General features: G+C 31.1%; 1 protein-coding gene and 1 long non-coding RNA gene across 2 annotated transcripts; one reads left to right on the plus strand and one right to left on the minus strand.

The window, feature by feature from the left end:
* The first annotated feature begins 612 nt into the window (after window positions 1–612).
* On the plus strand, window positions 613–4,635 carry LOC123696071. The gene is made up of 2 exons (XR_006752035.1): window positions 613–698; window positions 4,373–4,635. It is a non-coding gene; the product is annotated as an uncharacterized LOC123696071 (long non-coding RNA).
* Window positions 1,151–25,636, minus strand: LOC123696025 (putative phospholipase B-like lamina ancestor). Its single transcript, XM_045642014.1, has 11 exons — window positions 25,488–25,636; window positions 15,227–15,339; window positions 5,720–6,077; window positions 5,358–5,507; window positions 4,911–5,163; window positions 4,444–4,718; window positions 3,999–4,233; window positions 3,020–3,231; window positions 2,520–2,679; window positions 1,961–2,261; window positions 1,151–1,873 (listed from the first exon to the last, which is right to left on the minus strand). Exons 3-11 carry the CDS (start codon window positions 5,836–5,838, stop codon window positions 1,545–1,547), a joined length of 2,034 nt encoding a protein of 677 aa, XP_045497970.1. The 5' UTR covers window positions 5,839–6,077; window positions 15,227–15,339; window positions 25,488–25,636; the 3' UTR covers window positions 1,151–1,544.
* Between the last annotated feature and the right edge of the window lie 1,906 nt (window positions 25,637–27,542).

Consider the following 27,542-nt stretch of genomic DNA (forward strand, 5'->3'; position numbering starts at 1 on the left):
TCAATGTGGCGATCAATAACGTGCCGTATTTTTTAACTACGTTCAAAGCTATGGTTCAAAGTCTCCGCTTCCCAATAATTAATATTATGACACGAAGTTTTGCTCTAAACAGATGCAAAACGACTGTGAAAACGACATTGTTAACTCTTAATTATAATTTAAAATTTATCACTATATTATGTAACCACTATGTAACATATATAAATTAGTCTACATTAGATTCTATTAATATGCAATTGTCTGATATAATATATTGGATCTATATAGGAAATTAATTGAAATATTTGTTTAAAAAATAAGTCTATTTTGTTACAGGCAGCAGTTTCATCGATACGCAAGCTACGTAATAAATTACCTACGCACATCCTCTCCAAACGCGTCTCATAATTTAGAAACGAAAGGTGACGTTTTCTGCTATGTACATTGCACACATTTCGGGAAATAAGGAATGATTATGTACCCAACCTAGGTATTCATTCCAAGTACTTATCTTTATTACAGGAGATCTAACTGATTTGTTCAGTTAATACGATAATTTATAGTAATTGTCTGTAGTGGTTAAGTGTGGGTTAAGACAAGGCTCCCTTTCTCATTTCTGGCACTGAGAGACGGGAGACCGGTTACAGTACTAGACGCTGATACAGCCGTAATAAAGTTGAATATCGCGTGCGCTCTTTGATCGCGTTCGAGCTCGAAAAGTGTCTCAATTATTCTTGTTTCGTTTATAACTAAAGTAATAATTGATCTAGAGAAAAAATATCTTGGCATTCGATGGTAAACTCTATTTTGTTACTGTTCACATTTATTTTAGACATAAAGTCCAAGTAAATCTTTTAAAAAATGTAATAAACCATAAAAAAGGCATAATTTTTGAATAAAAAATGAATCGAGCGAAAATGTTACAATTAGGTAACTGTCTTGTAGTCTTGTACATCGAAAGAAAAAGACCCAATAATTAATCATATACCACAGAATACATAATAGTAGCTAATACTAAAGTTCCATTTTGATTGTATGTGTGATTGTTTCAGAATATTAATGCAAATTCACATAAAATTTAGGGAGCCTAGCCTTAAGTAGTTTAATTCGGTGTTTGAAATAAAAATACAAAAATATATTGTAAACATTTATTTCGGGAGTAAAGGTCGAAATATTTATTTTAACTCCAGTCACTTCATTTTTATTATGTTATTCATGATTTAACGATTGTAAAATACATAAAAAATATTTTTCTAGGACTTTATAAAACATTAATTGGACAAACACAGGAATAAAGACAAATACACGGTATAAATTATTGGTACCTACTTTCAATGTTAAAAATTAAATAATTAAAATTAAGTATAACATAACGACGAAATGAATTCAAGAACAAAAGATGTTGCTATTTGATGAATGATCCAATAATTAAAATAAACATGAATCGATTAATCAACAAGACTGTCTGGACGGATATTTATTCGCGATCTAGGCACTTAAGTATTTTGAGCTAAAGTGTATGAAAATAGTTAGATATAATGAATGTTTTATTTGGCTTAAGAGATTCACCAAGACCAATTTGGCACAAACGGTCCGAAATTCCAGACGTCAGGTAAACCTTCATGTGCGTCGTTATCAAAATCACTTTCAGACCATTGGAACGGTTTGATGATATCTTTGTTTAACATTTTAAGGGTTTTTTCTTCCTCTTCTTGGCGTCTTTGTTTGACAAGATCCCTTATTTCAAGGCCGTTAAGCATGGGTACATCATCGAACTTATCGGTGTAAATTGAAGCAATATTCCCCTTATTTATTGGTACTTTGGTAGCATTAGACTCCGTGAACGGTGGACTGGATATAGCGACTATTTGTAATGTAGCGTTGTTTGTGATTCCTGTAGAAAAATAAAATAACAATAAATTACGTATGTGAAAATTATTTTTGAAAATGAAATTTATTTTGAGAAAAATAATTTATTTACCTCTTACGACTTTTGTATCAATCACTCCATAGGCCTCTTTGAGCTTTCTAACTAAATCACCTCGTACACCAGGCACGGAATAACTGATTTCTTCAAAAAGGCACTTCTTTTTCTCACAGGTGTCATTGCTTGATATATTAGCAGTTATATTGTTCAGTCTCATAAGTTTCAAGATGCTTTCTAAGGATGTAGCATTCTTATAGCCTCGTTTAAAAGTAACAGCCCGTGGTGAATCAGTTTCAGAAAATAATCTTCCGTACATTTCATCCATTTTGTTGACTCTTGTGATTTCAGATATATCCTGAAAATAAAGAATACAGTTCTATAGAAATTTACCTTTTATCTTAATTTAAAAGAACGTATACATCTCCTTCCGTCCTAAAATTGCAAGAAAGAACCTTCTTTTTTATAACATAGGTACCCATTTACTTCACCTACCTACTTTCACTAACCAGAATGTGTATTTTGCTTTTAATAAAGATTATCTACTAGGTCTTCCAAAGTTTTTATTGAAAATTTATAAAATGTTTTGAAAATATATATTTAAAAATATGCTCACTATAAAATGCGGCAGGCCGTACGTAGCCCAATACGTCTTCTCCAGCAGTACCTCAGAAAGGTCCGCAGAGTGTGTCCGTCCAGGTACTTGCTCGATCAGCCAGAACAACCCCTTGGAGTGGCCCGCGCCCGCTCGGTGCACTATCGTGTGTCTTGTATCACTGTTAAAAATATAGTATTCATTTATTTATTTATCAGTTCTTTACATTCCTTCTGGATTGTTTCAAAATGCCTTATAAATCCATACTTTATATTATAAATGCGAAAGTAACTATGTCTGTCTGTAATTCAATCACGCCTTAACTACTGAACCAATTTGCATGAAATTTAAAAAGAGATATTTTGTTACCCGAGAAAGGACATAGGCTACTTTTTACCCCGGAACATAGGATAGGTTTTATTCCGGATATCTCACAGGAACGGGAACTAGGCGGGTTTTTCTTTGACTGCGCGGGCGAAGCCGCGGGTGGAAAGCTAGTAGTCTATAAAATATTCACTCACTTGCTGACCATAGTCTCCATAATGACTTCTTTCTTATCCTGCTTCGGGGTCATATCTTCATGGACAGTTTGTAATTGATCGAACTTATTGTAATCCAAGACGAGCCACTGTTTGCAAGCTGTTCCTGAATTGCTTTTCGCAAGGACATGACTCCAAGAACTAACATTTGTGGCGAGATGATTAGCCGCAGTTATACGAGGACCAATTGGAACCTAGAACAAAATTGGAGTGAATTATTTGTAATAGCCCATAACGAGCATAACAATATGCTGAAATTATTTGGTTATTGGGGAGGATAGTCTACCTCTATAAAATACAATTGAGATAATGATTCACTGTTTGTTAATATTTAAGTACTCTTAATGACCACCTTGACCATATTTCGGCCAGGAGTTCATTAATTGTTAAGTGTATGTAATTGTAAGTTAACAATTTAATCTAATTTTGATGTTATTTTTAACCTCCTTTAAAGGATGCCTTATTGTAATCGTGTCTTAATGTAACTTTAGATAATTTTACATTAATTAGTGGTAGGCACTTTTTTATCTGGCATGAGATATATCTTATAGGTACAATAAATTTAGTGCCTTTTATCATCTAAGGTCCATTACCATCGTTTAATCTTGGATCATAATTATTCCGAGGACAGTAAGATCTCATTTGTAAAAAAGACCGGAATGTTTTAATAATAGGTAATTAATGATTCGCCACATAGCAATTAGTATATAATGTTGATATAAAGCTATCCACACAAGTCTAGTAGTCAGTCAGTTAAAAAAAACGTGAATTAAATCGTCTTATAAAATATATCAAACAATATTGCGAATATAATCAGTAATAAAGTAAATATTAAAACAAAATACAACAGTACATAATATAATTATGAAAAGTCACATTCATTACAATCAGTTTCTAATGAACTGTACCACAGTGTACTACGAAATATACATTACACAGGAAGGAAATCTCAACAACACACCTGTTCTGTAATGTTAACATCCTTCCATAGTTTACTGTTGTAGTTCTTTATCGTTGTGCCGGCAACTGCAATTCTGTGGTTCATTCCTTTTATAACGTAGAATTCATCCTGGCTCGTAACAGCACCGGGGTATCCAGAAAAATCCACAGTTTTCCCGGGAGCCAATGTTGTATCTTTAGACATGGTATGGTAGTTCAATTTGTACCTCTTCATTATTCGAGTCATTGATGAGTAACTAAAATGAATTATATGATTATTTTCAAACCACAAATTGCATGACAATAATTTAAGATAAATACATGAACATGACTCTATCGTTACAGAAACAACCTCTTAATATCATAAAATAAAATTCTTTGTTTTTTTTTTTACAGATTCGATGCAACAAGATTGGAAGAGGCCAGAATATTATAAGAAAATATATAATATGATAGTAATGACTCACCTCGCAGCCGTATTATGTGCCATGTAAAGTTTTTTAACTGTTTCATCTTCTGTATCGTTGACTATTCTTATAAAAGCACTGGATAAGCTAGGGAGCATATTAACTGTAGGGTCTTCTAGGGATATGTTGAGTTTTTGTTGGATCTCTGCAACCTCTGAGATAGAGTTCAACCAGTAAAGATCCGAAATGTCAGTTTCGTATTCATTCTGACTTCGCTCTACGCCGTGCTTCCATCCCGTGAATATTCCTCCAATTTGCGTGTAATGTAGTGATACCTGTTAAAAATAAGATAACAAACATTGTATTCATTTTAAGATACAAATTAAACAATGACTAAATTAAGATTTTGTATCTTAGTAGAAGTTTTTCAAAAAGTAAATAAGACGTCATAGATTTAATTTTTATCGTACCAAAAAGCTAAGCATATTCTTTTGAAGGCAACATATGAATAATTACTATGTCCTTACGTGATGCCAAAACGGATCTGTAGCGCTTCTATCCGCAGCATACGTTTTCCATATATTAGCTGATTTGTCCAAAGCATCCCTCAACTTATCACATTGTTTTTCAATGGGCCTATCTTCACATTGAGCTCGGATTGTGTTTTCCAAGTGTGTGTGTATGAGGTACCAAGTTAGGGCTCCTTCGACAATACCAGCCGCATACGCTTGGACCTCATCGGGATATGAACTGTTTGTTTCTACTTCTAGTAACGACCATCTGCAAAATTGATAAGGTACGCTATAGTATTAACTCCCAGATCAATATTTCTCTATAACAGAAATACAATCTACTTTGGCCAATATTTTGGGATGATAAGATAATAAGGATTTGTAAAATAATCACAGAATTTAATATCGTAATAATTTACCTAACTAGCAAATGCTAATTTTTGAAAAGTAAACGTAATTTACCCTGTAGTGTCTATATCGCCTCTGAAATGACCCCTGGCGACTCCTCGTGGGATGTCATTGAGATCGTTACTTTGGCCCCAATATTCGATGCTATATCCCGTCTTCTCGGAATAAAATACTGTGGCAGCGTAGTTACCGTCTTCTTGAATTCTGTAACAAATATTGTCAAAACATGTAGGTATATTATCATGATCAAATTAACTACTAAGCTTAGATTAGCGTTTAGCTACTATTATATATTCTGTGCTTCTACTAAGTATGTATTTAATAGATAGATGTAGTTTAAAAAGTAAATAAGAAAAAGGAAAAAATAAAGAGCATTCAAATTTTTCGTGGTATTTATGAAAATGTAAAATAATTACCTTTCGATTTGTCCAACAAATAGAGCCAATATAGCGAGGATTCCCAAAAACCCCAAGATATACGAACTAATTTTGGTTTGCAACCACGAGGCGCCAACCACTTTCAGAATTTTGCTCATTATGATTTATTATACGATAAATTATAAAATGAAGAAGATGTTTAGGAATTTAATAACAATGAAGTGACGTAGTGTGTAGACAATTTTCTCCAATGGGAGAGCGACCATCAAAGATGTTATAATGACGCGTTTTCACGGTTCCTTCTCTCCGCCGGATGGTTGCGGAATCTGCATTTGATATGCTTGTGATTTGGTTTGTGCTGATTCACACGTTTTTCTTAAACACTTTTACTTATACCCTGAAACAATAAAATAATATTTTAAGCTATTCATATTGACATGTCACTGATAAGCGGTACGAAGTGGAATTCGTAAGATATTCATTGGGTACAGAAGAACACATAACAAAAGAAAGTTCTAGATGTGAAAGCAATATTTATATCCTAACTAGACTATTTATTATCTAATTATTTTTAATTCATTTCATTATAGATGAGATTGATAATAATAATAAATCACAATGTTTGCATTTCATATGATGTCTAAACTATCACACAGTTCAAGTATCGATTTTGTATCGACAAAACCAGTTGTCATCAAAATGAATATCGTCCGCAGGATAATTTCCGGTTTATTTACTTCCGTACCACTCATGGTTGCAAACTAATAGCCTTGTGAGATGAAAAGTTACGCAGAAACATTACAGAGTGAAAAAGAAGATTGATTACTGATTAGTAAGTTGCTTCCTGCCTTCACAACGCAATGAGGTAATATTTGTATTAGTTGACGTGATGACGACTCGACGATCTTTCAGTCAGTTATGGAAAATAACACAACACCGAGTGTGTTTTCATTTCAATATATAAATATAATTCGTTATAAAAATTTAGGTAATTACAGTCAATAATTGAGCCTTGAGTCAATAAGGAACTTATTCCTATATTTATTTGTCACTATATATACTTTTATAAAAAAAATATCACCTTCAAATTATGTTTTAATTTTTCACTGCAGGTGGCCAAAATATCATAATATGTCTATTCGTCTTTCGTCACAGATAGGTAGGTACACTAATTATCTAAATGCAAAAGGAATCCGCAGAAGAACTTTAAATGACCACAGGTTATTTGTTTTTATAAGAATGTAAGATCCAATTCACCTACACATGTTTTGATCGTATGGTGTAGCAAACACTAACTAATTATTGTAAGCTGGGTACAGTAGTCGCTTGACAGTCTTATCATAGTATCAATAAAAGATACTCTAATGTTTAAAGTTTGCGCTCTTGTTTTATCTTTACATATATCTCTACAACTAGTATTAAATATATAAACACGTAAATAAATGCAGTACCTATCCTAATGCTTTCATATCAGTCATCATGGAAATCTAATGAGTATCATTTCCTAGAATGTATACCTACTATTCAATTAAATAATTAATAAGTTACTTAAAACTTAATCTTTGCGAATATTTTAAACGAAAATATCAAACATCAAGACCAATAAAAATAATTTAAAAACAAATAATATAATAAAGAGTCGCGCGTGAGGTCTTACCTTCCTGAACCATAAAATTAATCTACATTTTCACTAAACATCGATTTCACTATAATTGTTTGATAGACACGGCTAGCCTAGAGCGGACCTAGTATGCTATGAACTATTTCCAAGCAGTATAGAAAAGCCTATAGCTAGCAATAACTGAAATCATACACTTTACAGCTACACGTGGATCGGCTCGAACAATCGCCTCATGATAAACATAATTCTACCAACCAGATACTTTATAACAAGCCTCGGTTTATACACGAAGACAAGGGTGTAGTCGCTGTAAGTAGCTGTGGAGCTCGCCAAATATTTATGATCCATTTAAATTTATTTGTTCAATAAACATGGGATGGGAAGTATGAGTATAAAGATTTGTATAATATTATATATTTATGTACCTATCAATAATCAATATAATTCTTTGTTTTTTGTTTAATATTCTAGACAAGAAAAGTTAATCAAGAAAGAAGGTGAACTTTTTGTTTTAAAAAACCTATGAGGACAAGATAATCTTCGTGAACTAGGAAATTTAATGTTTTTGTTTATTTATTTATTTAGTTATAATATATCAGGACATCCGCAATAGTAGTAGTGTCTAGTCTCGTCAATGTAAATATGGATCGACGTTAATGTACGTACGTTGAGCAAATAAGTATGGCAATAAAAAGGCCTTAAACTTCATACCATGAGATAAATGCATCTTCCGTATCTATAAATAATAATAACAAAGTACCGTGAAGGTCAATGTGATTCTACGAGAAAATCTATTACAATGACTCTGATAATGCGGCAGATGTGGTGTACTTTAACAATCCAGATAAATAATATAAACGCAGGTATTTACCTAGTGTCGGCTTTAGCACGCAACACCTTATTCTGAATTTGGTGGGTTTTGGTAAAATGCCAAAAATTACATTACAGGGATAAATTTTATATTCGAGTTCCCAGGAATAGAATGAATAAGTGGATATACATAATAATTCTAGTTACTTATTTTTAGATATTTGTTTGACATTACTTGTGATATTGTTGACCGATTTAAGAGGATTTGTGGAACCTACTTCGAGTTCATGATTCAAAAACAGTAATAAATTATTATAAATTCATGAAGCACTGGCTTAAGATAAATGGACTACTTTCCTTTTATAAGTTTGGGGTTTCAAAGCTTTCGTAAACAAAGAGAGCAAGAGATTAGGTAGGTAAATGCGATTTTGTTATTTCAATGGCTTAAATTCTTTATTTGAAATCATAAAATATGATCCAGCTTTATTGAATATTCAGATTGTAAAAATAAAAATCTGAGTTTGATATTTGCATAGGAAAACTAAATAATTTATGGCAAATATTGAAATAGGTCAATGCTGATATGAGGGACAATGGTTAATATATATTTAAAACTATGTAGGTATATCAAAACAATGACAAATTTTACGAGGTGCATACTGTATTGATTTAGATCACGTCTAGACATTTTACTCTACAACCGTAAATATATCTTTTGTGTTACCTTTGTGGTCGTTTACAATATTATAGTAAACAAAGTAAATGTTTATAAGCTTACATTTATAGCATAGATGATGTTGTTGAACGTGGTTTATCGCGTATTTAGTGAATATTGTTCATAAAACACGATGATTATATATTATGTATAAAGGTTGTGAATATAATATACAACTACATACCCAACATTTAAAATTGAAAAATTTACTTTTAAAATTTTTATTTTTATCGTACTGGACACAGCTAGGCACTATTTTCATCTTATAGTGTACTAAAATCGATACATTCTGAGAAACTCATAAAGAGAGTTTTTAGATGTAGGTACCTAGTTAAATATTGATTACAAATTAAATAAATTTGATATAGTTTCCATTGCTAAATTTCATAAGCGAGTGACGGGTGCAAGTGCACTTGTGATATGAGAATATTGTTTTATTGTATTTGAATATAGGTACAAGCCAAAAAAATTATTAAGCATATTATTATTTATTTATCATATCTTATATATAAAAATGAATCGCAACATGTGTTGGTAAGCGCATAACTCGAGAACGGCTGAACCGATTTCGATAATTCTTTTTTTATTAAATTCCTTGAAGTACGAGGATGGTTCTTATGTAGAGAAAACGTAAACATGTACCACGGGCGAAGCCGGGGCGGACCGCTAGTTTTTAATATTTATTTCATTAAATGTATTCTAATAATAATTAAAGACAAGAAAATCTAAATCTAATTAAATAATAATTTTCAAACGGCTCGAGTCACTAGCTTTCTTTTGTCATCTCCAAATATAATAATTTGACTTGAAGAATATTAATCTCGGGAAAGTATAATTTTCTTAACTCAACCTCTAATTAGTATAAACATGTCATTAAAACAAAGCTTTTCCATATTCAAAATATGAAAGAAATAAGAAGCGTGTTAACAAATGATCCGCATAATTAATAGATAAAGATGATGAACAGCAAGTAATCTGAGCGGCTCATGATGACACGAGCAGAGGCGCCATGGTAACCAGGCCACACAGCTCATATTACTCCGTACACACTTCCTAGCCTTACATTATGTCATTGAAACTCAAGTGCACATGTAATTGTATTGTAAGCAAAATAATATAAATAAAATGCATGCAAAAACCACGACTAAGTATATGCGTTGAAATTTAATAAGGCCGTAAAATCAGTTTAGATAATAGGAATCTATGAAAATTGATATAATTTTTGATGATGAAGATATCACACACCGTAACTGTTGTTTTTATATCAGGCAAGATGTTCCCTTAAAAACTTTTTCAAATTAAATTAATTGTTGTACAAAATTAACCATTACGATGTTTTTTGTTAATCATGTAATTAGAATAGATTTATTGGTACACCTATGAGATTAACCTTATGTTAAAACAGTATATTAAAGAATATAATTTGCACAGAATTTAAACAATCCTCTTTATATACCTACGTCCATCCGGGCGACGCCGGCGCAAGTGGCCATTCCTACTTCATCCAGACCTACTTCAAATAAACTAAAATTAAGAAAAAAATTGTATACTTATAGGATAAAATATAAAAAATATCCTTATAAAAGAAGGATAATAATGATGCTAATTTGATGATTGCTTTTTTAGCTCTTAATTAAAAACACAGATTTATTGAAATGTCCTACTGACTATTACAGACACCAGAAAACATACGTTTCCGTTTTACTTTCTGTTTTAATTAAATATTTATCCTTAAAACAGGAGTATCACAACAATAAGTGTTATCTGGATGTTTTTGCAAGTGTCTTACGACCCGTCACGGTCGGTCTAGACTCTAGAGTCTAGAGTATCGCGAATACTCTACAAAATGTAAAACACAAATAAAATGATAAGTTTCTTACCTGAGATATGGCTGTTATGACGTAATGTAAGTATGTCGGATTTTCAGTGACTCGACATCAATTATTATTATCTCGAACAACACTAACAATGCACCTTGGAAAATTTTACAAATTGTGTTGATGATGTTACGCGGGATAGAATATAATAGGTTCAACTGATTCTTCGAAGCAGTGCGTCTTATATGTGGAGATTTATTACAAACACGAGGAGTATTGCGAGCGTCAGTTCTCTAAAAACGCGAATTGTAACAACTAGTCGATTTGTCTTATTAATATCGAATACGAAATTTCAAAAGGACGTCCGTCGAATACGTAAACATATCTCAAGTAAATCAATACTGAATCGAGCCAGAGCATTTGCTTTTAGGAATTTTATGATGATGTTCTCATGTAAAACATATTTTTGACGAGCACATGCCTGTATTTATTTAATGTGGAAATATTATTGATGAATTTGCACGCAACTGGTAAATACCGTAATATGAATAAAATAACATCTATTTGCGTCTCAAAAAATGCCGCAGACATCCAACACATACCAAGAACTTATGTTTTAAAAAACACCTAATTTATCTACATATACAAATAGAAGGTTTGAATACAAAAAGTATAAAGCTAAAGATAAAACGAACTGCTATATTAGCAAGTACTTAAAACTATGAAACAAATACATTTCATAGCAACAATAAGTAAAGCCCCGTTACAAATATTACAATATTTGTAAATTACATAAATACATTCGAAGCATATTAAAGTGTATCAAAGTATTGAGATAAAGACGTCATGAAGGCTTAAAATGTGCAAATAACTGAAAATTCATTTGACAATAATTCGTATATTATGCTGACTGTTTGAACATGGATGTTAAACTTTCCTATTACGTCAACAGAATAAATATGAATCTATAAATCAACCGAAATCAATGAATGTTGTCTGCGTGAGTAAGGACTATTTCTAGCAGATAAGTTTAGTGATGGTATTGGCACTTAAGCTCTGACGTTCATCATAATATAAAGTACAGTATAATATTATTAGACCTTACACTTCAAATCACTACACATTATTTTATCTAAACTATCAGGGTTGCTCTATAGTCAATACCTATTTAATAATTCCAAGTCGTACCCAAATTATCATTTTTAAAATAATTGCATATGGTAGTTATTTTAAAATAGGTATGTATTTTATAGTAACAAATTTTACGTAAGTATATATAAATACGTAATATTATCATTTACGTTAATTTTCAAGTAGTTAGTTATGCCTCTAGAACTTAGGAGCATGCCTTTAAAACAAAGAAATTAAAATATACTGAGACTCCTAACAGGACATTTTTTCGTATAATTATGGTTTTCTGTCCTTCTTTTATCAATGGAAGGAGACATTAGCATAATTAAGTTTTTATTTGTCTAAAGTATGACTTGGTGAAAGGCTTAACACTAATAGCATCTGAGAGAAAGTTGTTATGTCGCTTCATATTATATACTTACTATATGCTAGTAAATATTCAGACTTTAGATATCTATGTCGTGGTCATATCGTAGATTTGATCATTTCATGATATGAGTGGCCATTTCACGAAATGGTCGCATATCGTGAAATGGCCAACATAGTTTGATCAGATCGTTAAATCGTCAACGTTTCACGATTTGGTCATCCACATTTGGCCAGATCGTATAAAATATAAAGAGTCCATAAAATATTAAAAAATTTCAGAATAACTATATTCTAAAAACTTGTTTAATGTCATTTAAGTTAGTGCCGCGGCAGCGGCCGGCGAATGCCAGAATCGAATCGTTTTTGCTATAGAAAACAATTAGGTTAGGTTAGGTTACACTTTGATAAACAACGCACGAGCCGAGCGAGCAAAGCGAGCGTGCCGCGGCAGCGGCCGGCGAGTGCCAGAAGCGGATCGCTTTTTAAAAAACAAACAATTATAATAATATAGTAGTAGTTTCTTAAATTATTTTATTTAAGTCGCATTTTTTCTTAAATACATATAAGATATCCACATTTTCCATACTACTCGTACCTCTTCGTCGTAAATTCTTTGCTATGACTTTAATATTGTTATTAAAAGAATTATGAAGTTTTTAACTGCGAATAATTTAATTTTCGCCAGCGGCCGCCATCTTATCACATAAACACAGAGCAGCGCCTCTACCAACGATTAATGTAACTATTTTACGATATGATCAAATAATTTTGGTCATTTCATGAAAAAACCGTGCGTTAATTGGCCATATCGTGAAACGATTTCTTATCATTGATCTGCCCAAACCACATCATGATGTGGCCAAACTAAATTGGCCATTTCACGATATGCGACCATTTCGTGAAATGGCCACTCATATCATGAAATGATCAAATCTACGATATGACCACGACATCTACACTAATATTATAAAGAGGAAAACTTTGTTTGTTTGTTTGATAATGAATAGGCAAGTCATAAACTACTGAACTGATTTTAAAAATTATTTCACCATTCGAAAGCTACATTATCCACGAGTAATATCATATTGTAATAATGTGGTAATATATAGGCTATAAATATTATATTATCACGCCAAGACCAACAGGAGCGGAGCCACGCGGGTGAAACAGCGCGGCACAGCTAGTTAGATATAGATACATATTTGACAGTTACAGTTACATATTTGACATAGAGATATACAATTTGATTGCTCCATAATTTTTTCATGACCAACTTTGAAAAAGTAAGTATTTTTAATAAAGTAGTTACGTAACAATAGTAATTAAATTACTTACATAATACATAATATTACGATTCGTTTAAAATTGTAAAAAAATGTATTTAGGTACGTGGTAGAAATATTATGTTCATTCATTCAATTTATGTTCATTTTTGATATCATCATATCCTGGTAAACACTACAAAACTAAGTTTGCAGAATAAAATTAAATAAATAACATCGCTTCAGTTTATATTCTGCATATAGTCAAATATTCGTAATTTATTTCATGGGTGTGACCACAAATATTTGAGCAAAAAGACGTTTGAATGTCGTCTTTCAGCGGGTTGTAGCCAGTTGGCTGAGCAGGTAGACACATACCGACATTCCTTGCATTCTTGTTTTCTGATACTTTTGGGAGACAATACTAAGGATAATTTTTGAATAGTATGAAACATAATACCTACTGCATTTAAAAACAATACCTGATGAATCATAGACGGATTTTCTTTGCCTTATATATTACTTATTGCATTACTAAGAGTCACTGTACAGTGTACATAATAATATGTACCTACTAGGATATTTAGGTACGATGTGTGCAGGACGAATTGGGAGCGATTATCATTATTATCAATATAAAATATATTAAATTTTTTCAGTATGACTAGGTGAAGTATTTTACCCTTACTCTGTCCGGTTTCAACCACATTAAAGAAATTGATCCTGGTATAAAAATGGTAAACATACGTTCGCATGGTGCATTGAACGCATAGGGAATGTCCATAGTTCATTGCCCTTACTGTCCGTTCCCCTAGTTGTAAATATAATCTTCAGGGTATAAGTGTTGTTAAGATAAATCAATAAATAGAAGCAATAAACAAGTAGGTACGCTGCTTACGCAAATCAGTAAACGATTGATTAAAAAGCAATCATAAACAACAAGGCCACTTTAATTTCCTTCGTATAAACATACTCCTTTAATTAGTGAGTCGTCTGCTTGTAAATGAAATTTGTATTTCATGACCTTTCCTATATTCCAAACTTATTTGATTTGAAATCCACAATTTCCAATCGAAAGGGTGGTTCTACAAACACAAACAACGACTAATGAGTATCAAGTATATTAGTTACACCATAACCGTGGTCCTATTATATCTTAAATGCATTTGAAGCAAAATTAATTGAACTTTCTAGACTCTAGAGAGAGCTTATTTGCGAATAATTAAAGAGTAGAGTTCGATATATTTTTGCAACAATACGTGACATTTACATGGTGTGAGCCGATGCAGTGAATGGAACAAAGTTCGACGAACCCTCGACAAGTCCAGACTTAATTAGTGCACTGTGTGCACATATTGTAAACAATTCCGTATCTTGAAGCGTGTTCATTGCGAGTAAAGGGCCTTAATTGATGGCGTAAAGGTCTTTGATGTTATTGGCACATCGATCGAAGTGATAGATGAAAATGATTGACTAAATTTATATTTATAAAGCATTTGAATGCCATAAAAACCAAAAAATATAAATTCAATGATTGACTTGTTTAAATGAAGCACAATATCTTATTTGAAAGCTCAAAAGTAAAATACTACATATATAGTTAGGTACTATAATTTACGTATAATGGAATTATAAATTGCCTGAGTCCAATAGGTACAGAAAATCATTTAGTTAAACCAAAAACCATATTTTTTTCGAAATGTGATATAAAAATAGCCTTGCTTGAGATTACCTCGTTGCAGTACGATAACGTGTTACCATAATGTTTTATCTATCAAAACAGGATATCTATTTCATTAATCTCATAAAAAATAAACTTACAGCGTCGGTGGTGTAACCACAAACACAAATAGTCGGCGTTCTCAACCCATCGGGATAGGACTGGTGTTTTTCTGGTGGCGATGGCCGAATCACTTATTCAGACCGCGACCGATCTGGAACAAGCAAAATAATAAATAAATTGGCAAAATAAACATAACACTTTCTTTAATAAGATATAATATGACAAGAAGCACTATGCAGTATGCATAGGTTCTACGATTTCTAGTCTATGATTTTAAACTGCCGTGTGCGACCGCCGCGTCCGCCGACGCGTAATGTTAACTTTTTAAATCTTTGCATTTTAACACAACAAGTGTAATAGTTATCATTTACGTATAAACAACGTGTATGTTTATAATTCGACCTAGATTTAATTAAGTAAAGTAGCATCATAAGTATTTTTAACGTAGGTACGCGTGTATATTTTTATTACATATTTAATTATAAAATTAAATGAGGTCAGAGCACGTATGTGCGAAATTATATTATAATGTTTGTTTTATTTTAATACTACGAAATGTTTTTAAATATATGTAGACATGTATGGTTTATCATTGACAAACGTTATCAAATAAATAATAACATATTTTATACAGGACAAACAACAACCAAGGACATAAAATATGATATACAAAAATAATAATATAAGACACGATGAAAACAAGAAACACCAAAAAGAAAATATAAATTGGTATTTAATATTTATATTCCAGACAACTTTCAAGTCACTTATTAAATAATACATATAGGTTATCAGATATTTTATATGCCACACCCTAGACTACCTTAATATTATATCCATTCTTAATATTATAAATGCGAAAGTAACTCTGTCTGTCTGTCTGTTACTCCCTACCTTAACTACTGAACCAATTTGCATGAAATTTGAAATAGAGATATATTTTGATACCCGAGAAAGGACATAGAATAGGTTTTATCCCGGAAATCCCACGGGAACGGGAACTTTGACTGCGCGGGCGATGCCGCGGGTGGAAAGCTAGTTATGCCATAAACTAAGAATAAATACTAGATATTGTTGAATATCGCTACAATAAATTCATTTTGAATACACTGTATTGATAATGGTCAATCAAAAATAACTATATAATCACCTACTGATAACCGCGCAATACATGAAGCCAATCACCATGGCAACAGTGTGACGTATCTGTTGTTAACAGCTTAATTAAGTACCACGATTATAATGGATAATCGCGGCTTCAAATAGCGGCGCGGGTGACCTGCTATTTGATGCGGGTAATGTAACCCATAGATAAGAAGACTTATGTATTAGCACACCATGCACACCTAGGCTTTCTATTTTTAAAAATGTATTGTTAATTTATAGTTAGAATATTTGTTATGCTATCAAATCAAAACACATTTCTGAAGACTTTAAATGAATATAATTCTTGTTACGTTGTAATACCTATCCCATCAAAAACATAAATGTAAAATTTGGAGCCGAGTTCAATCGTTGACTTAATTTGCCAAAAAAAGAAATGAGATCTAAATGTGTGCCAAGTTCTGCAGACAGTCCAGAAATTTATTTACAAAGATGTATTAAGTTCTTAGGTTGACTGAAAACTCAATTGTTTTATTTTCCCTTAGAGAACAATGTTTATTCCAAAATATAACTTTTTTAATTTGAATAATATAATTATTTTCACAAAGCAAACAACTAATGACCTATTGAACCCCATAATTTGATGAGGCTAGTTTTTAGAACCTCACAAAATATAAACAGTGTGTAAAACTAGCCTCATCAAATTATGGGGTTCAATAGGTCATTAGTTGTTTGCTTTGTGAAAATAATTATATTATTCAAATGAAAAAAGTTATATTTTGGAATAAACATTGTTCTCCAAGGGAAAATAAAACAATTGAGTTTTCAGTCAACCTAAGAACTTAATACATCTTTGTAAATAAATTTCTGGACTGTCTGCAGAACTTGGCACACATTTAGATCTCATTTCTTTTTTTGGCAAATTAAGTCAACGATTGAACTCGGCTCCAAATTTTACATTTATGTTTTTGATGGGATATCATTACTTTTTGTACAGAAAATTACTCTGCAAATTTGATTTACTTTATGAATATAATACTTTTTATATACGATTTTTTTTTATTTTTTCTTGCGGTTTCTCTGTATGGTTTGTTTAGTATTATTTTCTATATTTTCTTGTATGTTATGAATGTCAGCGCACATTGCCCCGTCATTATCTGCAATTTTTTAAACTCGTTTTCTGTTTAAAAGATTACATGATTTTTTAAACATCCAGCGTGAATTTGTACACACACTATTACCAAGATGCAAAGATCGTTGTAGAAGAATCGTCGCCTTACTCCATGACGTTACGGTATTGCCATGACGCGATCTTGAAATTTTACTCTAAACGCGCCTAAAGATGTTTCACTCATATTAATATTACGCAAATTAAATCATTTCGACCTTCGACGAAGCCTTCTTCCATTACAGTTTACACCATTTATGGTAATTATTTTTGCATGCTTGTATTGGCTAAACATGTTTGTGCTTTATTAATATAATTGTATCACCATTGAATACCATGTTTAAAGCAAAATGATGATTTTATTTATTTATTTATTTACACTGAAATTAAAACTAAACTAAACACTCATAAAGAAAGAATAAATAAATGTGAATATGTAAAATTATATATTATTTTTAACTGTATGAGCAATATTTTTATTACAATTTTCTTTTATTTTACGTATAATAACAGTTTTGAATAAAGAAATCATGCAATCGAAGTAATCCGCCCTAGCGATACTAGCGCGAGTGAGTGTGATGTCAGAGACGCTTCGAATCTACAGATGTTTCGTCCTAAAATATGTAAACTTCAATAATCTATATCTCAGTCATTTATTGATGGATTTCAAAATTTTTTTCAGCCACTGATTAGTTTTGATCTATTTTTTAAGACTAGTAAGGTGAATATACTATTTTCTTTTTTTTTAAACTTTTCCATTTTTCCATACAAACAAAATTTATGTCATTGAAAAAAAAATTAAATACAAATAAATTCAGTATTTTCTGATTTTTTCCTTTGTACACTCACTATTACCTAGTTGATTACAAAATTTGAACTTTCTAGGTCATCTGGAAGTAGGTTAGGTTTTGTATATGTCTATAAGTCAGTCAGTCTTAAAAATTGCGATTTTTGGATATTAATATCTACGCAACTGTTTAATCTGTATTTATGAAATTTAAGGTTCTTGTTTATCTTGAGGTCCTCTTGATATGTACCAAATTTGGTTTATATAACTTAAATAGTTTTCGAGTTATAAGGGGGTGAAAAGTGGCTTGAAATGGTTCGTGTAAATATACACACGGCTGCTGCTCGCCAGTTCTCTTCGCTTGAACTCGGCTTGACACGCTGCCGCGTGTCTAGATAGCCACGGCACCGTCTTTACTCTTTAAAGGAGGTGAATTACAAAAAAAAAAAAGGTTTTCTAACAATTTTATGAAACTAATCTATTTGTATTTAAAAGGTGTTTTCAGCAAAATGTTCACTCAAACTGTCACCGAACTCTATTATAACTACATAAATAGGTATAAGTAATTCCATTTCATTGTTCCATATATCATTATCTACAACAATTATGTTACCTTTCGTCTTGTTTAGGAATGTATAATAAATACATATAACCAATATATTACTGTATATATAGAATATATATATTAGATAGATTATTGTAGAGTCGTTGCTACCCTGCTGAAAATATTTCTATCAATTACTCTTGAATATTTTATAAATTTAAATTCGATATAGCATATCATATAACCTTTATACTAACAATTAAATCGTAAATGTAAATAAATCATAAAGACGCAAAACGAGATGAATGGAGTGGCCGGCACGACCGCGACGTGGTGGTCGCCATTATCTGTTAACTGATAATAAATGATAAGAATAGGCGCGTATATGCGTGTTCTATTAATTTCCGGAATCACCGAACAAGACACTACAATATAATATTTTTGAGAAAAAGCTTGTGAAGTAAATTTTTACATGCTGGTTTGGTGAAATATAAGTTTGTAAATATTTATTTTTGTAATTATCTAAGTTAGTCAGCGTGTTCAAAGCTCGAATAATCAATGTAAATTAGTTAGAATGTATACTCAATACTCTTAAAACAAACATATCAATTAATAATAACTAAAAGTATCAGAATGTTCCCCAAGGCGCATCTCATAGCGGTTGCTGTTTTAATAAACTAAGACCACACAATGCACCGGGTATTTTCGTTCATCGTACCTCGTACATCGTACTTAGCTTTATTCTTCGCGATCATTTGTTTCACAAACAATACGGACAGTAATAAAATAAATAATTTACGTTATTGCACTCACAAGAAAGCGAAGATAAACAATTCACATTATTTGAATATTGTAACTCGAAAAGATATTCCAGAATATTTTTGATTTATTACCTTCAATTATTCTAAACCAATTGATTTTTTATGGGCACTCAATAATTACAGACAAAAGCAAATATTTTAATTAGGCGTACAATGTATTAAATAGCATAACGCAGTATAACAAAGGAAATTGTATGCACGATTAGACTTCCTTGAATAAAACTTGTACACGTGTAGACTAATTGTTACTTTTTCACTAGGATTACTAAGATTAAGTGTCTAAGTATTATATAGAAAAATAAAATAAAAAAGTAGGTAATAAAAAGCTAAAAAATATTCACGGAATTCCGAAAATCAAAGATTATTCACCTAGATTATTCACAAGTAAATAACTGTCATACAGAAAAATAAAATTCTTAATGGTCAAAAATTGAATCTTCAGCTTCAGCACATTCTTATAAAATAATCACATTCGCTTTTTGAAATAACCTATTTAATTTAAAATAAAGAACGAACTCAATTTCACTCCGAAAAGAAAAAAAATGTAGAGACAACATGAAATTCAACTACATAATATCTATTCACCATCAATTAACATGGCTAAAAGCGATGAAAGAAGTATACTGATATAAAATACTTTTTAACCGACCTTGTCATAAGTAACGTACCTTTTGACGTTCAGTGTATCGCTGAAAAATCTGCAGTGTGCAGTTAAAAAATCGGATCAAAAAAATAGGCTTGCCTATGACTATTTGAACAATATATCACTCCATTAATCACTACACTGTCAGTACCTATTCGCTAGACGCAAACTTGCGTTTATGTGTGTGTCAAATAAATAGACTGTGATGAAAAAATTAGCACATTAAATACGAAGTTGCTAAATAAACAATATTAATTTAATATCAGATTCGGCATGGCACGTATTTGTCTTCTAATTTATAAAAAAACGTGTCGCACGTGATTCTTAATAAATAACCGATCAGGTTTTTATAATTCAACTCTTCTTTTTGCTCTGAAATCAAAGTGTTCATACAAATTAAGTCTTATCAAGTAATAAGTAAGTAATCAATCTGTTAGTCACAATACAGTTTCATCCTTCACTTTACTTGACTATTTTTTATTAATTAGGTACTAACAAATACTTCATTGGAATGTTTGTTCATAAAATCATGAGCTACATGGTCATACGACTTGCTAAATATATTAATATTGTTATTGGTTAAATACGGGAATTTTGTTGTGAACATTGCGTCATGAATCATATTATTTTATCTGTGCTGCGTATTGTTGGGTCACAAGCTCATTGCTAATTGCGAAGTTTTATTTTATAATGGACAACTAATTTAATTAGTAGTTATGTTTGCAATTCCTGGACATAAAAAGGGAATATGAAATTTTTACTGTAGTGAACTAATATTACAGTACTTCTTTGTGTAAAATTAAGGGTAGTCAAAAATGGATTTTATATGAATTCAATTGCAATAACAGTAATTTCCAATACTTAATATATAAGATAGGACAAAATACAAATATAATTAATACAACTTCGAACTTATTATGTACACGAAGTGCATAGGTGTTAGATACATTCAAGATTCTGTCGATAAATTTAGCTATGATCAATATTTTTAATTCATAACACATTCCTCTTAATTAGATGATAGTGATTTATCTATCTAATTGCTGCTTGTTAAAATCAGACCAGACCACTCATCTAAATTAAACTAGGTCACTATGAAACCGCGACACCGTTATTCGTCATTAAAATATATCTTCATGTGATTTTTTCTATATTTTAATTAGGTTAGCAAAAGGTATTGAAATTCTTTTTCAAATGTGGACTGAGTGGACAAAAATATTCCATTGCGTTTTATCTAATTATTGCCAGAGATCCTTTCATGATCTCTTTGCCTCTTTTTGATACACAATACCAATTATGAAAGTATAATATTTTATAATTTATTTTAACTCTCACACCTCTCTTACCTCTAAAAGGCCATTATAAGAATCGCAATGTCTCTAATGTTTCAATTTCCCATGTAATGTGCGACGGTAATCACTTAACATCAAGTACACCGAGTACTGACTGCTACATTACAGTGTTGTCTATAATTTACAATATGCATGAATGTTAATAAGAATGTATGTATTATAAATAATGACTAGAAATACTACGCAACAATTGATTATGATAACTAATTGCAAAAAAAAATATTATCAAATTTTATGAACGTTTTGGCTACATTTTGATCTAGACACGCGGCAGCGTGTCAAGCCGAGTTCAAGCGAAGAGAACTGGCGAGCAGCAGCCGTGTGTATATTTACACGAACCATTTCGAGCCACTTTTCACCCCCTTATAACTCGAAAACTATTTAAGTTAAATAAACCAAATTTGGTACATATCAAGAGGACCTCAAGATAAACAAGAACCTTAAATTTCATAAATACAGATTAAACAGTTGCGTAGATATTAATATCCAAAAATCGCAATTTTTAAGACTGACTGACTTATAGACATATACAAAACCTAACCCACTTCCAGATGACCTAGAAAGTTCAAATTTTGTAATCAGCTAGGTAATAGTGAGTGTACAAAGGAAAAAATCAGAAAATACTGAATTTATTTGTATTTAATTTTTTTTTCAATTACATTAATTTTGTTTGTATGGAAAAATGGAAAAGTTTAAAAAAATAGAAAATAGTATATTCACCTTACTAGTCTTAAAAAATAGATCAAAACTAGTCAGTGGCCGAAAAAAATTTTGAAATCCATCAATAAATGACTGAGATATAGATTATTGAAGTTTACATATTTTAGCGCGAAACATCTGTAGATTCGATGCGCCTCTGACATCACACTCACTCGCGCTAGTATCGGATTACTTCGATTGCATGATTTCTTTATTCAAAACTATTATTAAACGTAAAATAAAAGAAAATTGTAATAAAAAAAAGATTGAAAATTGTAAATCAAATTTGCAGAGTAATTTTCTGTACAAAAAGTAATGATATCCCACCAAAAACATAAATGTAAAAATTGGAGCCGAGTTCAATCGTTGACTTAATTTGCCAAAAAAGAAATGAGATCTAATTAATGTGTGCCAAGTTCTGCAGACAGTCCAGAAATTTATTTATAAAGATGTATTAAGTTCTTAGGTTGACTGAAAACTCAATTGTTTTATTTTCCCTTAGAGAACAATGTTTATTCCAAAATATAACTTTTTTTATTTGAATAATATAATTATTTTCACAAAGCAAACAACTAATGACCTATTGAACCCCATAATTTGATGAGGCTAGTTTTACATACTGTTTATATTTTGTGAAGTTCTAAAAACTAGCCTCATCAAATTATGGGGTTCAATAGGTCATTAGTTGTTTGCTTTGTGCAAATAATTATATTATTCAAATTAAAAAAGTTATATTTTTGAATAAACATTGTTCACTAAGGGAAAATAAAACAATTGAGTTTTCAGTCAACCTAAGAACTTAATACATCTTTATGAATAAATTTCTGGACTGTCTGCAGAACTTGGCACACATTAATTAGATCTCATTTCTTTTTTGGCAAATTAAGTCAACGATTGAACTCGGCTCCAATTTTTACATTTATGTTTTTGGTGGGATAATATTTTATCCAATCATAATGTGCAGAATAACAGTGTCAGTACCTCCTTATGAGGATCAGAAGGAAATAGCAGTATGCTAAATATAACAATTATAACCACGCAAAGTACTGTCGAGGCAAAATAAATTATTATTTATTATACAACAAGGAAAATAATTATTTCAATTTAATAAGAACTATTTTTATGATGCAATCTCAAAGTTTATGATACAATTTCGTTATTTGTACCCTAAGTTTGTACCGATCTAGATTTTCATATCGTCCATAATAATTATTTTTAGATAGATCAAAACATTTATTAATATACTTACTCTTTAATATAACTAAACAGACTTATATACTAAAATATACAAAAATAAAAGCAAGGAGCAGTTTAGTTAGTGTATTTGGCGGCCTTGTCACTTTAGTAGTGATCTCTTCCAGGCAACCAGGGCAGAAGGTAATCAGTTCCATTAAGTTACAAATAAATATACTAATATAATTAAACATAAGAAATAAATATTATTGGTTCAAAACATCCAAATGTTTTACCATAAATAATAAATCACCATGCTACAACGTATTATTAATATTATGGTAGAGTCATTTGACTCTACCATAATAATTAACGAATCATACTATGGTAAGTTGGATTACGAGCTTATTTTCTTATTATAAATTAATTTATAACAAGGTACCTACCATGTAGGCAGTTACAAATTTGTTCCTTTATTAAATAATAATTAATTTATCCGTTGTTTATTACTTCATTTACATACATACAGATACATATATACAGAACACTCTTTGACGATCTTTTAAATAAAATAAATAAGAACTAATTTTAATACCTTTGTATGTATAAAATTTAAACACTTAATCTATGTAGAACCATCAGTAACACCCAACTTATCATTGAATCATTTCTTTAAAACGTGTCCCCTTATTGACTAAGTCATGTCATGGCAAGGACAAGGAAACTTATTCACGTGTTAATTTTATTAATAGCCTTTTGAACTGGGTAGATAAGCTTATATGTTTTTAAATGCATATAAATAATTAAATAAATACAATAATACCTATATGGTTTGCCTCTTTTAATCATTCAATAAACAAATAATAATAATCTATTAAGTAGGCGGGCTATTTCAAAAATTGCCTTTTAGGTGATTGCAAAAATATTTGTTGAAATTAAATATTGAAATCATGTTTGATATAGGTAGTACCTTTAAAAAATGATTTCAATATTTATTTCAGCTTTATACTTTAATATGGTATTGGTATAATATAGGTAAAACAATGCTGACAATTAACATCTTCGAAGCAAAAATTCAATCCAAAAATTTGAAAAAAATAATTGTGATTGTGAGAACATTAGATAATAATCATTAAAAGCTGTGTTTTAATTCTTAGTGTTTTATTTAGTAACTAAATTTAATGTTCACTTTTACATTAAATCGAATATTATACATTCTCCGAATATCAAACGATTCCATTATAACGTCTAATATTATTCTGTCCACGTTCGTATATCATCACGAAGGTATCTTATCTTCCCTAAGTCTAGTCACGCTACAGATATTCTATGACAACACCCTTGATTAATAAGTCATCGAAATAAAATTCCATGATAAACTAGTATACGAACAATGCTTGCATAAAACGAGAAGTTAACTCAAGGTTGATAACAACTCTTTGTACGCTAGTTAGGCAGAATGTCGAGGTCTTATGAATTAACGTATATTGCTATTCGTAAAATTTACAACTATGTAGTTACATATTATTATGATGTATCTTTTCCCGCTGCTACGCGGGACACTCTAAATATACCAGACCACGTGGTCTTTTATTTAATGTGGGGACACTCGGATCACAAGACACAAACCCGAATGGGGTCAAGTGCCTCACGTCTAGACGATACCCTATGTGACTCAATTCAGGTACCGTGGTATTATAAAAATGTCAAGATTTATTTCATGGAAACAGATTAAACATTTATTTTTCATTGAAACTCTACATAAAACTCTATCATATATTCACTGCATACAATTCTGTCCCTTCCGCCGATTCGCACACTATTGTCAAAGAGAAAGTTGTGATACATAACAGATTTTAATAGTGAATAACAACAATAAACTGTACAATAATTGTATGCTATTTGACGTGGCATATAAATTATTATCAACATTTGCAGTGAAAAACCCTATTCTACGGAATTGTGCAATCTGTTGCCAATGACAGAAAAATAAATAAAACGAACTTACATTTTCATGAATTTCCTCTTGAAATGTAGATGATGGCTTTTAGTGTAAGCAACACGAATGGGCTACATTTGAATGGGAACACTTTAGGGCTTTCGTGCGAACTACAATGAGCCCTGTAGAGACACGACCGCTCGGAATTACATCGAATTGACGAGTATGAGTAGAGTGTGACGCACAGTCGCGCACGCATTATAATTTTCGTCACAAGCGCGCCACTTGAAAACCATTGTATGTATCTTCAGATTTTTATGTTTTAACAAATTGGCGTGAAAATACAATGTAAATTAAAATTAATACATAGTTTTTAAATTGGTAGTGTATTTTTCAAAAAAAAAATACATTTTGAAGGTAATAAAAATACAAGACTGTTGAAATATTTATATTATTTAATAATTATCATTATGTAAAAATAAATTAATATAAATAATAATGACCCCCTAAAGCGTTTTCTAACTTTTACTGTACAGCGCCATCCAACGTATTCAGCTCGAACTGCGTACAACTGATGTAGAGTTTATAAAATTGACTCTCCTTTCTTCAACAATTGTGTAGTACAATTGTGAGCATGTTTTACTAGATGTCACTTTAATTAAATTATTTGTTTCTACTGTAAATTTACATTCGATTTTTTACGTTCATTATCTCATTCACATTACACATAGGTACGTTATAAAATTAAATTCCCTCAAAGATGGTTTCTACTTTTTATGTATAAAATGAATCTCACGGTCGCTTCCTCGTCTAGCTGGTAAAGTCGTTATGATTTTAATTATGCTTTGATGAATATTTTAACATTTAAATACATTTATTTTAAATAATATCAACAGCATTTACCCACTTTTTGATACTGTGGCTTAATGTTGAAATAAAATAAATTTTTCCCGTATTTTAAACGTAATATACCATCCTAGTTATAAATTACCGGTTTAACCTTTGGAAATTTCATTTTTACCGCTCAACTACAATTTTTACTACCCCTGAAGTCATTGTCGGCGGTTGGTGTTAGATCTAAGTATGTATATTCTATCTATGAAGTAGATACATAATACAATGAACTGACTAAACTCTATCGGTCATGGGTAAGGTATTATATTTATGCATAGTATAATATTCATATTGATATTATTTATATTCACTTATGAAAGGTATGTATTCTCTTTCCGTATCTGGTCCGCTGGTCTTAAATATACTTTAATGAAATAAAACATAACTAATCATTATCCTAACTAATTGATTCTCTCCTAAAACAAACTAACCTGTTTAGTTTCGAGTATTTACGAGTTACGAGTCAATCAAACATTATAAAGATAATATGTTTTAATTAATTAAATATAAGATAAGAAAACATCTTCTGTATTTTCTAAGATATTTAAACTTGTATCATTTTTATTAAAAACAATAAAAAAATAGCAGCGCTTCGCGGTTTCACTCGCGTGACTCCACTCCTGTTCACTGTTGTACACGAGTAGTTTTCTATTCATGTGCCTGTTGGTCTTAGCGTAATGATAGCCTATAGCCTTCCTCGATAAATGACAATGAGCTATCTTAACACCGAAAGAACTTTTCAAATTGGACCAGTAGTAGAGATTAGCGCATTCAAACAAACTCTTCAACTTTATAATATTAGTATAGTTTTAGGTAGATACTTTTATTGCTTCACTCTTCCAACACATTTATTTATTGGAAGCTTGTATATAATATAATATCCGGTGGGTATACATCGAACTTGACCTACATGTCGTAGCGAAGTTGGATTTTAAATACTTAATAACAAAAAATCAATAAATCGACCTATGCTACTAAAATAAAGAATAGGTAGGTAACAAGACAGCCCCAATACGCTCTACATTTTCATTTTTCACATAGCCATTTATTTTTGACTAGGATTCCGCCCGCGGCTTCGCCCGCGCAGTCAAAGAAAAACCCGGATAGTTCCCGTTCCCGTGGGATTTTCGGGATTGCGTCATTTTCCCGGGATAAAAAGCCTATGTCCTTTCTCGGGTATCAAAATATCTCCATACCAAATTTCATGAAAATTGGTTCAGTAGTTTAGGC

Source organism: Colias croceus, chromosome 12, assembly GCF_905220415.1.
Source record: "Colias croceus chromosome 12, ilColCroc2.1".
In the NCBI taxonomy this organism is placed as follows: domain Eukaryota; kingdom Metazoa; phylum Arthropoda; class Insecta; order Lepidoptera; family Pieridae; genus Colias; species Colias croceus.